Source organism: Dipodomys spectabilis, unplaced genomic scaffold (assembly GCF_019054845.1).
Source record: "Dipodomys spectabilis isolate Male_0828 unplaced genomic scaffold, ASM1905484v1 ptg000118l, whole genome shotgun sequence".
In the NCBI taxonomy this organism is placed as follows: Eukaryota; Metazoa; Chordata; class Mammalia; order Rodentia; family Heteromyidae; genus Dipodomys; species Dipodomys spectabilis.
The window spans coordinates 389,975-403,090 of NW_024870795.1; the positions used below are offsets into that span (position 1 = coordinate 389,975).

Genomic DNA, 13,116 nt, shown 5'->3' on the forward strand with positions numbered 1-13,116 from the left:
TTTGCTGTCATTGGTCTTATGTTTCAAAAAGTAAAGAAAGTGATAGGCTTTTTTCATACATTCACAAAGAGAGGAAGTAAGGCTGCTAGTGTTGCCACAGGGCTAAATGATGATTAACAACCTGTGCAAATGGGGGGGGGGGGGGGGGGGGGAGGGACACGGACACACTCCTAAGCAAGAAAACAAGCACATACCTCATTCGTGGTACACCAGACCTTCTTGTAAACTTCAGCCACAGGTAGGTCCAAACTAATAATTTTATTGTTCACTAGAAGCTGAACAGAGAAACAGATGAGCTTGTTATTCCACATAATTGTAAGTTTCAAGATCAAAGGATGGTTCATGGCAGTGTTCACCATTCTTTACTTTCACCTGTCCTGGGTCTCTGTACATGTTTTTGTCTAGAAAATGAATACATATGTCCTACACCCAGTATCAAGTACACAATCTTAGGGTCAAACACTCTTTATCTAGTTGTGGACTTCAGCTTAGAAACTGTGCACAGGACCTTCATTCCTGAGTCCACTTCAGGTCAGCACTGGGAAAGGCACATGTGCTTCTCACTCTGTATATGATAATCCAGACCCTCTCACTGAGTATATAATAATCCAGACCCTCTTGTTATGTATATGATCATCCAGACCTGCAAGTCTGTCCATCAGAAGGTCCTGCACACAGGGCCTTAAATCTGTAGAGACAGAACATCAGGATTGTGGGAGCTCTACTAACTTGGAATCTCTTGAAAATCTATGAGAGAAACAATAATCAAAACCTACAACTGCCATTAACCACCTAAATAGTCAATGCCAAACACTGGGAAGAGCTCTCCACACCTCCCTAACACCAGGAGTGGCAAGCAGGTGGGAAGTCAATGCAAGCAAGTTAATCAGCTTCTAATGAGAAGCAGCTGGATTTGATTTCTGCCCATGCTCTTATTCACCAGCAGACTGCCCCATGCTTCTTACCTCCATCCCACTGTCGTCCTCCAGGAGAGCCACCAGGTCACAGTCCTGGCAAATCTTGTTCTTTATATCTCTCATAAGTGGCCCAATGCCCGGCTCATTGCTGCTATATGGATTCCCAGGCATCCTGCCCTGTAAGAAATCTTCTTGTTGGGGGTCCTTCTCCAGGGTCACAAAGAATTCAGTGACTTCATTCTCCTCCTAAAGGACAGAAAAGGAAGTGCTTCAGCATTTCCTGCCACCAAGGGGTGGGAGAGGCAGGTTTCTGCCACGCTGCGTCTTCTGTGGATAGTCTGAGAGAAACATTATAAAGAATGTGAAGCTCAGAGGTCACTCAGAACAGCCAGAAACAATCCAAGGAGCCTGAAACACCAGCAAGAAGACAAGGAGTGAGACATGCTCATCAGTGCTGACTCATTTAAGCCAGATGACTGTCTAACCCTAAGCTGAGAAGAGGGTTTCTCTACATGGCACAACTCTGAGTAACTCAGTGACCTCTCATGGGTAACTGGGGCCACTGTTTCCTTCCTTCCTCCACAGCAAAAAGGGTCTCTGAACTTCCACATAGCTCAGGCTATGCAAAATGAAGCAAAGGATGCATGCATACTTAAAACTAGTGGGGTAAGGAAGGATGAGAGCAACAATGTGTTTATACTCAAACCCAAATAGCTTCCTCCACAGCATGCCAGACTGATCAACAATGAGATTTCAGAAATGAAAGCTAGAATTAACTAAAATAGTAATAAGGCTGATCTTGACCTTCAAGATAGGAAGTAAGACCAAGATTACTGAATTTTCCATAGTAGGAATGGAAAAATAAGGAGTTTGCTTCTGTTTTATGCCAGTGGATCTTCCTAAAATGTTGTCTGAGTCCCCAAGTGTTTTCAGGCTGACACTGAAGCCATGGGGAGCACTCACTGCTTACAGGATAAATGATGCTGCACAGCCTCTCAAAGATGAAGACTGGTGTTCGGTAGTCGTCCAGATTGTAGCGCTTGGCTGTCTCAATGCATACAGCCATGAAGGCTTTGGTTTCTGATTCTGTACCTGCCAGAAATCAAAGTGGACACGTTAGTGAGAAGAGCTTTCTTTGCCCATGCAGAAATGACAATAAATGTAAAGCACTATTACCAACAGATTTTTTTCTTGCTGTTAAATCTTTTTTTTTTTTTTTTTAACTTTTTTTTTTCTTTTTGAGACAAGGTCTTGCTATAGCCAAGGTGACCTCAAAATCTTCCATCTTCAGCTGGGATTATAGGCACATGTGTGTCACGCCACCTGAGCCCTAATCTGTGAATGCTGTCTATGCAATTCAAATGTAAACTTGATGCTGACTGATTTTTATACTTGAACTACATTCACTGAGAAATCCTTCCAACCAAGTCAACATACTGCATCATCTGGGTTCCTGTCCCTATGTCTCTAAGGATATACCTCCTCAGGAGGGACCGTGCCATATTCAGTTCAGCAACCCCTTGCCAAGAGAGGCTCCCCTCCAAATATCAAGTCATAATTCTGACTATATTCTAGTCACATGGAAAGATGTTATTGTTTATACTTCTTTTGGAAAGAGTAAGTATACTGCCCTCTATAGGACCAAGTCACCTGATAAGAGAAATAGGGTCTTTAGATGGGGCTCTGGTGGCTCACATCTGTAATCCTAGCTTTTCAGAAGGCTGAGATATGAGAATAGCAGTTCAAAGCCAGCCCAGCACAGGAAAGTCTGTGAGATTCTTATCTCCATTATTCATAAAAGGCCAAAAATGGTGCTGTTGCTCAAGTAATAGAATATTAGCCTTGAGAAAAATCAGCTCAGGGACAGTGTCCAGGCCATGCTTTCAACCCACAGAACTGGCCCATACATGCGGCACACACACGCATGTGTGTGTGTGTGTATGTGTGTGTATGCGCACACACACACAGCTTACACTGACAAGATCACAGGCTAGCTGGGCATGAAATGAAAGTGATATCTGAAGGACTTCCTTTTGGGATAAGGTTCCTGGACCTCTCTTTACTTCTCACCACTTAAGAACTTAGAATGTGGAATATCTGGTATAACATATGTATCAGCAAACTGGCAGTAAAAAAGATTAGAGAAATCAGAAACCAAGACAAAGAGGCAAATCCCTAAAGCAGCTTTTTGCCTTGAGCTTTGGTGTTTCCATAACCAACCAAGATCTGTCTACTAGATAAAAAGTTGTGAATCTTTTGAGGCAGGAGTGCATGTGTGCGGGCGCCCATACACATAAACATGAACGTGGCAGCTCAATAGACCTAGACTCTTGGTATAAGGGTCAACTAGATATATCCTTCCTTCCCTCAGTCAAGTTGCTTTCAGGAAAGCAAATTGTCTTTCCTTAAAATATGGCACTGAGTAGGAAACAAATTTCTAAGAACTTACAAGCTATCCCCTCACAGGGCTGTGTGGATCCAACCTTACACTACCTGAAGTCTAAAACACCTAAAGCTCAGAACTTCCCTGAAGACAGCTCTGGATGGCAGAGCCCTGGGACAACAGACTGCTTCGCAGAAGCAATTATGAATTCTATCTAGAGAAACTCATTGTCAGGTTGTAGAGTTTAACAATATGAAGTCACAGTCAGTATCATGAAATGCAAAAAGATTTAAGGTATGTGTTTTACAAGAAAGAACCTGAACAAAAAGCAGTAAGATCAAACTTTAGAATGATTAAGTACAAATATGCTTACGATTACAAAAAGGAAGGTAAATGTGAATGAGCAAGAGATTATAAAATCTGAAACCATAGGCCAGGTGCAGTGGCTAAAGTCTATAATCCCATCTACTTGGGATACAGAGATCAAAGATAATAATTGAAGGTCAGCCTGAGCATAAAAGCTCACAATACTCAATCTAATCAATGGCTGGACCAGTGGTATATATGCCTGTCATTAATTCTATGCTACAAGGCAAGCACAGTACTGGACGCAGAGGTATGGACCTGTCATCTCAGCAGCAATAGGAGGACTACAGTCTAGAACAAATGCAAAAAGGTACTGGTGGAGTAGCTCAAGTAGTAAAATGCCTGCTTAACAAGCACCAGGCCCTGAGTTCAAACCTCCAGACCATCAATAAAAAATATAAATAAATAAATTTTAAAATCTGGAAATATAAGAATTCTGATAGATTAAAAACAGATTACTCACAGTGCATAAGAGATTAATGAACCAAGAAATTATCCAAACTACAACACAAACACACCATGAGATTAACATGGAATTCCATAAGTACAAGATGGACAGAGCAGAGGGAATTAGGGACAAGGTCTCAGAACTTCACAGACTGAGAACCCTTGCACTCCCCCAACCCCACCCCGTGAGCGCAAAAGAAAAACTCCAAATTGAATCCAGCTCTAGGACTTATAATTCCAAGAACCAGTGCTTGAGAGATAGCTTTCTCTCTTATATGTGGGGAGATCCGTGCCACCTCTCCTCCAGCTCTGTAGCACTTGGGGATGTAGACTCATGCACCTTGTCAGCTCAGGAAGGTCAAAGGATACCAGCACTAGTTGCAGATCAGTGCTACCTGTGGTCATGTCTTCCAGCATCTCCAGCAGCATGTCCTGGGTTTCATCTATCAGCTTGGTCCTCTGCACCACCAGCTTCCGCAAGCACAGGTACCCATTCAGCACGGTTCCCACCAAGCGACTTTTAAAGTGCCTTTTGATGGATTCCACCTCCACGAAGGAAGACAGAAGGCCTGTGGGTACAGGAAAACATGGTTTCAAGAGCCCTCCAAGAGACTACAAGCAAGGAAGGCTAATGTCATCACAGGCCATGGGCAACTCAAAAAGCAGAGCATATCTGTCTTTGTACAAAGCACAGAACAAGTAGGTGATCAAAAGAAAAATGAACAGTATGAATCTGCATTATGGTCAACACAAAGAGGAAGGAAGAAGTCAGCCCAGATTCTAGGAATTAAGATCAGTCCTTAGCACACGCCTTGGCTGTCTGAAGGGAAGGTTCACTGGTTCTTTACCTGTGAGACTCTTGAGGGCATATCCCTGCTGCAGGTCAGTGCTCAGGGTGGCCTCCTCCAGGGCAAGCAAGCGGGCTATTTCCTAAGCAAGATGACAGACACAGTGTGACACTGTTGCCATTAATCCCAGTCACCTCCATCATCCCAGGACTGTGCAAGCACCAAACAAAGGCATTCAGCAGTCAGGTCTACTCAGTCCAGCCCTTGCAGAATCGCTTTGAAACAAGACAGACAGCTGCAGAGCTGTTGAGGACTGCTTAAAATCACCAAACAGCCTAAAGACCCTGCAGACTGCTACAGCCATAGGATAGTTACAGTACAGTCAAAAGTCTAGACTGTTACAGTGAAAGGAGTTAGGGGAGTGGGAGGAATACCTTGGTGATGAGGTTGCCTACGTAGGGCAGAACTCCCCGAGCTGCCAGGTAGACCTTCCAGTGTGCTGAGGCGATAAGCTTCTGGTAGAGAGCCAGGTACTCAGCAGCACATTCCCCAGCTATGCTCAGCTCGTCCAGATAGCTGCCATCAAGAGACAAGTGTCCGCAGTAATGTCTAGTGGTTCTAAGATACCCAATGGCTCTCTCCTCCAGATTTTCTGCTGTGCCTCTCCTCTTCCAGAAGTGGAGGGAAGGCATCTGAGAAACCCCATATTCTCACATGGGAAGAAAACAGAGAGCCACAGGGAATGAGGGCTGTGAACTCTACCCATTCCTACCTCAGAGCTACTGCCCCCAAAAAGCACCTAAGACAACGTGTGCAGGCACTTAGGTGTGAGCACCTGAGAACAAAGGGTCAATCAATGAACACTGCTGTCTGCTTTACCTCCCTTAAAACAGCCCGGTGGTGCTATGTTACTTCTGCAGTAGGGAGGGAGACGAGCACAGACCCACACGGCTATACCTCCCAATCCTGATCTGCAGATGTCCACTGCAAAGAGGAAAAGGCTGTTGATGAAGTGAATCACCTCCTCATCTCGCCCCAAACTATACCTGGTGAGGAGGTCAAGGACCTGCTGCTTGCGGCTGGGGATGGTGGCCAAAGCCTCCACAATGGTACAAGCTGCTTGCCGGGCAGCCTGTGTTGCAGGAGTAAAAAGCACCTGCAGGATACAGAAGAGAAGAAGCCTGGATCAAGAGGACATCCTGTTTTACCAAGCTCCCAGCAGGGGAGTTGGCTGCCACACATCCTGAAGAACTCTGGGAACCTCCCAAGGGAAAGAGCTAAAGCTCCAGATCACCAGCTAACAGTATCCAGTTACTACAGCCCTGGAAAGAAGCTGCTGAGGAGTTTCCATTCTTCAGGGAGACTTTTCCACCAAGTGGCTGGGAGAGCACCTCAAGTTAACTCAAGAAGGAAGTCAGGTTGGGAAGGTGGCTCAATGATAAGAGTGCTTGCTTCACAAGCATGAGGCCCTGAGTTCGATTCCTCAGCACCATATAAACAGAAAAAGCCGGAAGTGGCGCTGTGGCTCCAGTGGTAGAGCGCTAGCCTTGAGCTGAAGAGCTGAGGGACAGCGCCCAGGCCAGAGTTCAGGCTCCATGACCGGCAAAAAAAAAAAACAATAACCAAAAAAAAAAAAAAAAACCAAGAAGGAAAAGTCAAACAAGCTTTGTCCTTAGCATGGATACTTGTAAGCACAATTTCATTTAATTGTGTCTTATTAATATATTGTATATTAAAGTATATTAATATGTAATAATTTATATTAATTAAGCACCTCTCCATTTTATCAGACAACACTTGACTGTAATCCTTAAAACTTTAGCTAGGAAGAAGAGAGAAGGAAGGACAGTAGACATTACACAGAAGATAGAAAGAGGAAAGTGGAGCTCTGAGGCTGAGATTTAGTTCACTGGGCATGGGCAAAAGGGACACAAGAAGCTTGACAGGACAGAGGGAAGTAGTACTTTAACCAGTTCACCATGCTGGTGGCTACACCAAGAACCCTTACTGCTTTGAAAGGACCCAGCAATAACAAAGGGAAAAAGAAAGCAGAGCAGACAAGTGATGATGCCCAGACACAGGGAGTGAGGGACCTGGGATACAGCCACTTACTTGTCGCAACCAGTTGTTATGCCCCAGTTTGAGATCCAGAGGAGTGGTTCTCTTCCCTCGCCGGCTCAGGAACTGTTTCCACCTCCATACGTACTTCTCAGTCAAATAGAGATGGTGAAGCTCTGACTTGCTGGGAGACTTCCCATTGCCTTCTATCCCTGAAAGGTCAAGGTCAAGGATTGTAGGGAGAGATAAGTGTAAGGTCATGATGGTAACTGGGGTGGGGGAGAAGCTGTGAGGACAGAGGTAAGAGGGGGGCAACTCTCCACATCTTGAAGGGATCAATATACCTCTAATAGGAAGACACTTCTTCCAGGCTTCATAGGATGCCTTGGGATCTCTCTTGAGCCACAGCTGAGCCTGGGCATGGATCTCATTGCAGTATGGCTTCACAGTGGTGAGGGCCTCGACAGGGACATCCTAGAGGAAGCGGGGCAATGTAAGAGCTCACTAGCACGCTGAGCCCAATTCTAACCATGGAATGGCCCTGGCAACCCAGGAGCCACTTTCAAAGCCGAGATGATCTGGAGCAGCAACATGTACATCTTCTATGTCCAAGTATATGTTTCTATTAAACATCCGGATCCACTTTAATAGAAGTCTCTATGTTAGGCCTAATGGCAGGCTTGGAGCAGACAATGCCATAATCCACACACTAAATCCTATCCCTGTAGTTTCCCAGAATAGAAACCCTCCAGGGGGTCATTGCATTTTCCAGAATGTACACAGTTAGCCCCCACAGAAGAGGGCCTGCCCAGTTCTAAACAACTGACAAACTTTCTGGCCTCAGGACCTTGTTATGATGTTCTTCAAAAATTACTAAAGAGGGCTGGGAAGGTGGCTAAGTGGTAGAGCGCTTGCCTTGCATGCTCGAGGCCCTGGGTTCGATTCCTCAGCACCACATAAGCAAAAAAGAAAAAAGCTGGAAGTGGCGCTGTAACTCAAGTGGTAGAGCACTAGCCTTGAGCTGAAGAGCTGAGGGACAGTGCCCAGGCCCAGAGTTCAGGCCCCACAACCGGACCCCAAAAAAAAAAAAAAAAAAAAATTACTAAAGAGACTCTACAGAACTTTTATTTGTGTGGTTAGAGCTATCAATATCAACCATATTAAAGATGGAAACCAAAATTAAAATATTATTCATTTAAATACCAATTAATTATCTCGTTATCTAATTAATTATCTAATTAATATCTTTTCTGAAGCAAATAATAATCTATAGAGAAAGGAGTGGCACTGTTTTTGGGTTGTGGGACTTGAACTTAGTGCCTAGCTGCTATCCCTGAGTCTCTTTGTGCTCAAGGCTAGCATTCTACCACTTGACCCACAGTACCACTTTCAGTTTTTTGGTGGTTAACTGGCTGTAAGAGTCTCAAAAGGACTTTTCTGCCCAGGCTGGCTTCAAACTGCCATTGGGGTCCAGAAGAGTGGAAGTTTTTAACTGACAAACATTTAATCCACAACTTTCCCATCAGTTATTCTTTCAAGCACAATTGTGACCTTGCAGAAAAGCAGGGCTCAGCTAACATCTCACAAGAGCCCAGGAATTAGGACTCTTTTTGTCACACTGCACATTAAGAAGGCTGGGACTCAGGGGTAGAATCTCCCCTGTTTTATTGAGGATGTTGTGATGCCTCCTCAAGCTAGGCTCCAACAGCCTCACCTAGCATAACCACCAATAGAAAAAAGAGGGCAAAGACTATCTTAGGGAAAGTTTTGTTGAAAAATTTTGACTGAAAAGTTTCTCTTTTCAATCAAAGATGGATTTATTTTGCTGGGAATTAACTCTAGAGAGAGAATCCATCCAGGGTAAGGAAGCAGGCAACCTAGTCCTTCCTTTGGGAAAACTACCAGAGAAGACCAGGAGCTATAAGATGATTCTCTTGTGTCTAGCACTTTTTAAGCAGTCATACACCAAGAAGCCTTTTCCCCAACGAGCATGACCCATTTGAAGGGAGCAGGAATCAAAAATGGATCAACCTATATACACATAACACATCAAAATGAATTGCAGGAAATGGAATCAAGAGGTTTTTTTTGTCAAGTGTTTTTCTGTTCTTTTTGTTCTGTTTGTTTAACTGGCTTTGGGGGAGGGGAGCACAAAATGGAAGAACAAAAGGTAAACAAATGCAGCAAGCAGTACTCAATAGATGCTATGTTGAAAATGAACTATACAACTCATAAGTGGGGATGGGACATAAAAACTGGGAGAGAGAGCAAAGGAAGGGGTGACACTGTCCAAAAGAAATACACTCACTCCCTGACTTACATAATTATAACTGCTCTGTATATTATCTTGGTAGTAACAATATTAAAAAACAAAAACAAAAAATGGATCAAGGCAGGCCAGACTAGAGACAGCCTCAAGAAAGCAAGATGGGGGGGGGGGGGGCCGGGGGGAGGATGGGAAGGAATGGGAAGGGGGAACAAAGGAGGAGGCTACAATGCTTGATAAGAAATGTACTCATTATCTTGCTCGTGTAATTGTAACCCCTCTGTATAGTATTTTTACAATAAAAAAAAAAAAGAAGGCAAGATCATGAGAATGAATTATGGCCTACATATCTACAACCCCTACAGCAAGTCAGTCTGTAGCTTAGCTTTGGATATTTCAGAATAAAAGCTTGAGTTTTATTTATTCACCTAATCATGACGTATTCTGCAGCTATTATACATACATTGCTCTAGTATATACTACGTAATAGAAATAAAATTTAGCAAGGCATACGAGTGAGAAAGAACCCAGTGATTTCTGGGAGCCACAAGTCATTTAAAAAGGTAGTCTTTCAATGGCTTTTGCTTTCAAAGCACTTAAGCTTTTATATTTTCATGTTCATTTTTCTCTAAACCTCTTTCTCAAAAACCTCAACCCATCCACATGTATGCTCAACAAAAACAAAAGCAGCCTAGCCAATGCATTCACAGTATGGCATAGACCTTCAGGAAGCAAGTCACAATGCTCATTGTCCTCCCTGGCCCAGTACCTTGTTCTTCTTGCTGGTTGGGGCAGGTGGCTTAATAAGCTTCTGCAAGATCCTCAGGCACATGAGGGTGATGTTCTCGACTACCACAGGAGTCTTAATATTCACAGCCATGAGGAAAAGGCTCAGCGCTAGGGACCATCAGGAAAGGCAAGGTCATGATCACAAAAATATGCCACCTACCCAACAAGGCTGCCCAACTGTCTTCCTCCCTCCATCTCTCCCAGTTGGTGCCAAGACTATGGCTTAGTGCCTCCTTTCCAGTCTCTGAAAAGCCCTGACCCAAATCCAGATGTTCCCTGAGCTCACCACAGCGTAAACGGAGCTCCCAGCAGCTATCCTCCTTCGAGATGGAATCTGTCAGCAGCAGCATCTCATACTGCAGACTACTTGCCTAGAGGCCAATGGGACAGCACATGAGTCAACAAGGATCTACACAGTCCCAGAACTACTACAGAGTCCAAACTGATCTCAGGATTCATAACAAAATGTCTGGTCACAGATGGCCCCATCAGGGACAAGAAGAAATGGAGACCCCCATTCAGTAGGCTCCATCTGAGAAATCATCTTAGGATGTGATCTCTGTACATGTGCTGTGCTTGGCCTCCTAGAGGGGTCTGGAGGACTACTGGCCAGCCTACTCACCAAGTCAGGGTTGGCCCGATGGCCTTTCAGAGCTGTAGAGACTTTGCCAATGATCAGGTCATTCATCTGCTGGGTGGCTTCTGGATTATCTCTGAGGAGGCAATGGAATGGGAGTTCTGTCATTCAAACATGTTATGACTAGAGCTACCTCATCCTCCTTCCTTCCTTCCCCAAAGCAAGACTAGAATAACACAAAACTGTCTGTAGTGAAAGGGGGTATAGGTAGTTGTTTCCTTGTCTGTAAACAGATGCTGACTGAGGGTAGAGCGGCACACACATCAGGGGTCCACACTCCAAGTGGCAGGATATCAGGAGATGCTAGTGTCAGAGTCTTCAAAATCTGAATCCACACTTACCATGGGTCATGTTTTCCTTATCTTTTCTAACTGCCTCCATGTCATTTCCCACATGGTACTTCCTATGACCTTTTGTATTTTATTTTATTTTATTTTTTATTTTTGGGTCCGGTCCTGGGGCCTGAACTCTGGGCCTGGGTGCTGTCACTCAGCTCTTCAGCTCAAGGCTAGCGCTCTACCACTTGAGCCACAGCACCACTTCTGGCTTTTTTCTTTTTGCTTATGTGGTGCTGAGGAATCGAACCCAGGGCCTCAGGCATGCAAGGCAAGTGCTCTACCACTGAGCCACCTTCCCAGCCCCCTATAGCTGTATCTTCTTTCAAATCAAAAACAAAAATGAGCCAGGCACCAGTGGCTCATGCCTGTAATCCAACTACTCAGGAGGCTGAGATCTGAGGATCTCGGTTCAAAACCAGACCAGGCAAGGAAGTCCATGAGACTTTTTATCTCCAATTAACCACCAGAAAACCTGAAGTGGTACCATGGCTCAAGTGGTAGAGCACTCACCTTGAGCTGAAGAGCTTAGGGACAGCACCCAGGCCCAGAGTTCAAGCCCCATGACCGACCTAAAAAATACACTGTATCTTGTCACTCTTTGCTTTCCAACATAGTTTAACTACACTCTCCTGCAGGGGTTACCACCCTGCTTTATTTTCCCCTACAATCTTGTTTTCTGGAATCACAGTTTTCAGTATTTGCTTACTGACACCCTCCATATGTAGAATATCAGATACCTGAGGGCAAGGGCTTTGCTTCATTTACCACTGCACCCCCACAGTCTCACATAGTACCTGGCATTCAACAGACATTTGTTAAATGAGGGACTAAATTTATCCCACATAAATAAAGCTCTGGATGCGATCTCTCATACCTACTAAGTACCATGTAAGTTATTATTTACAAATTATTTCACCCACAGTTATCAAATGCCTTTAGGGTACTTATATTCCTCATCTGTTTTCAGATAAGGAGATAGATGAGTAATGTGTAAGCTCAGGAGAAATTCAATAACTTTTCCAAGGTACATGCTGCAAAATGTCAGCTCTTGAGCCTGGTTCTTTTTGAGCTTGAGTCAAAGTATTACTCCTTTAGCCCTTCCTTAGCCCTCCCTAGGCTCCATTGCCTGCTTTGGTTAAGTATTCTTGAATCCAAGTGTCCCTAAGCTTTCTTGTCCTCCTTCACCAAGAGCAGAACATTTCCTCAGTACACATCCCTGGAACCAACACGGTATATGCCAAACAACCATTTACAAGGAAGCCTAGGTGGATAATTGACACCCTCAATCTTCCCATGATCCCTCTGCGATAAGCAGACAATCACCACCAGACAATCAGAAGCATGATTCTCTGCCACGCCCTTAGTCCTTCCAGCATCACCTCTAGTCCTCTCACTAACACCAGGGTGAGTAGGCATTCCTAAGGCCCATAATTGTGGAGGAGGTGCTGACCGAGTTAGGAGGCACATGAGCTGGCGGACCTCCTCCCGCATGGCTGCAGCTCCTCGGCGAAGATTATAATCGAAGAGTTCCCGGATAAGGCCCTGGGAGACAAGGATATGTCGCAGAGCTGGATTGGTGGCCAGGGCCCTGAGGAGTGTGATACAATGCTCGGTGACGGCAGAAGCACAGCCATAGCACTTGGTGGAAGATGTGTGGCCACAGCCCAGGACGGATAAAGCGCGGTACTGGCTGGCAGTGAATGTGGGCTGCACAGAAGTCCGGGATGATTTGGTGGCTGCTTCCCTTTGCTGCAGGTCATATTCCAACAACTCCTTGCGTGAAGCAAAGACTTTCTAAAAATGAAAAGACAAAAATGAAATAGGCAATTAAAATAAGCACAAAGGAAGTTAATTAGAAAGTTAGTTTCACTTGGAAAACAACTTCATCTGCATTATTAATTCAGTGTTGTCAATAACCTCACAGTTATTTTATCCTCATTTTACAGAAGAGGAAACTGAAGCTTAACATAGATGTTTCACAAATTAAGGGAGCCAGTCAAAAATCAAACTCTGATCACAGGCTCATCCTCTCTGTAAAACTGTCTTTTAAAAAAAGAAAGGGTCAGAAACTTGGGTATGTTTAGCAAAGATGGGAGCCAGTGATTGGAGGGCTAGGGGGAAGTAATG

General features: G+C 44.5%; 1 protein-coding gene across 5 annotated transcripts in view; it reads right to left on the reverse strand.

Moving 5' to 3' along the window:
- Ubr4 (ubiquitin protein ligase E3 component n-recognin 4) overlaps positions 1-13,116 on the reverse strand; it is a 132,846-nt gene that overhangs the window by 25,219 nt on the left and 94,511 nt on the right. For all 5 annotated transcript variants that reach the window (XM_042688568.1, XM_042688569.1, XM_042688570.1 and 2 more), the window contains exons 78-90: positions 12,440-12,783; positions 10,637-10,727; positions 10,301-10,385; positions 9,995-10,122; positions 7,304-7,433; positions 7,014-7,171; positions 5,948-6,057; positions 5,336-5,477; positions 4,962-5,043; positions 4,509-4,682; positions 1,888-2,009; positions 966-1,163; positions 195-275 (exon numbers count right to left, since the gene is read on the reverse strand). In XM_042688568.1, the coding sequence (XP_042544502.1) occupies positions 195-275; positions 966-1,163; positions 1,888-2,009; positions 4,509-4,682; positions 4,962-5,043; positions 5,336-5,477; positions 5,948-6,057; positions 7,014-7,171; positions 7,304-7,433; positions 9,995-10,122; positions 10,301-10,385; positions 10,637-10,727; positions 12,440-12,783 (1,845 nt within the window). The remainder of the gene's footprint in view (positions 1-194; positions 276-965; positions 1,164-1,887; positions 2,010-4,508; positions 4,683-4,961; positions 5,044-5,335; positions 5,478-5,947; positions 6,058-7,013; positions 7,172-7,303; positions 7,434-9,994; positions 10,123-10,300; positions 10,386-10,636; positions 10,728-12,439; positions 12,784-13,116) is intronic.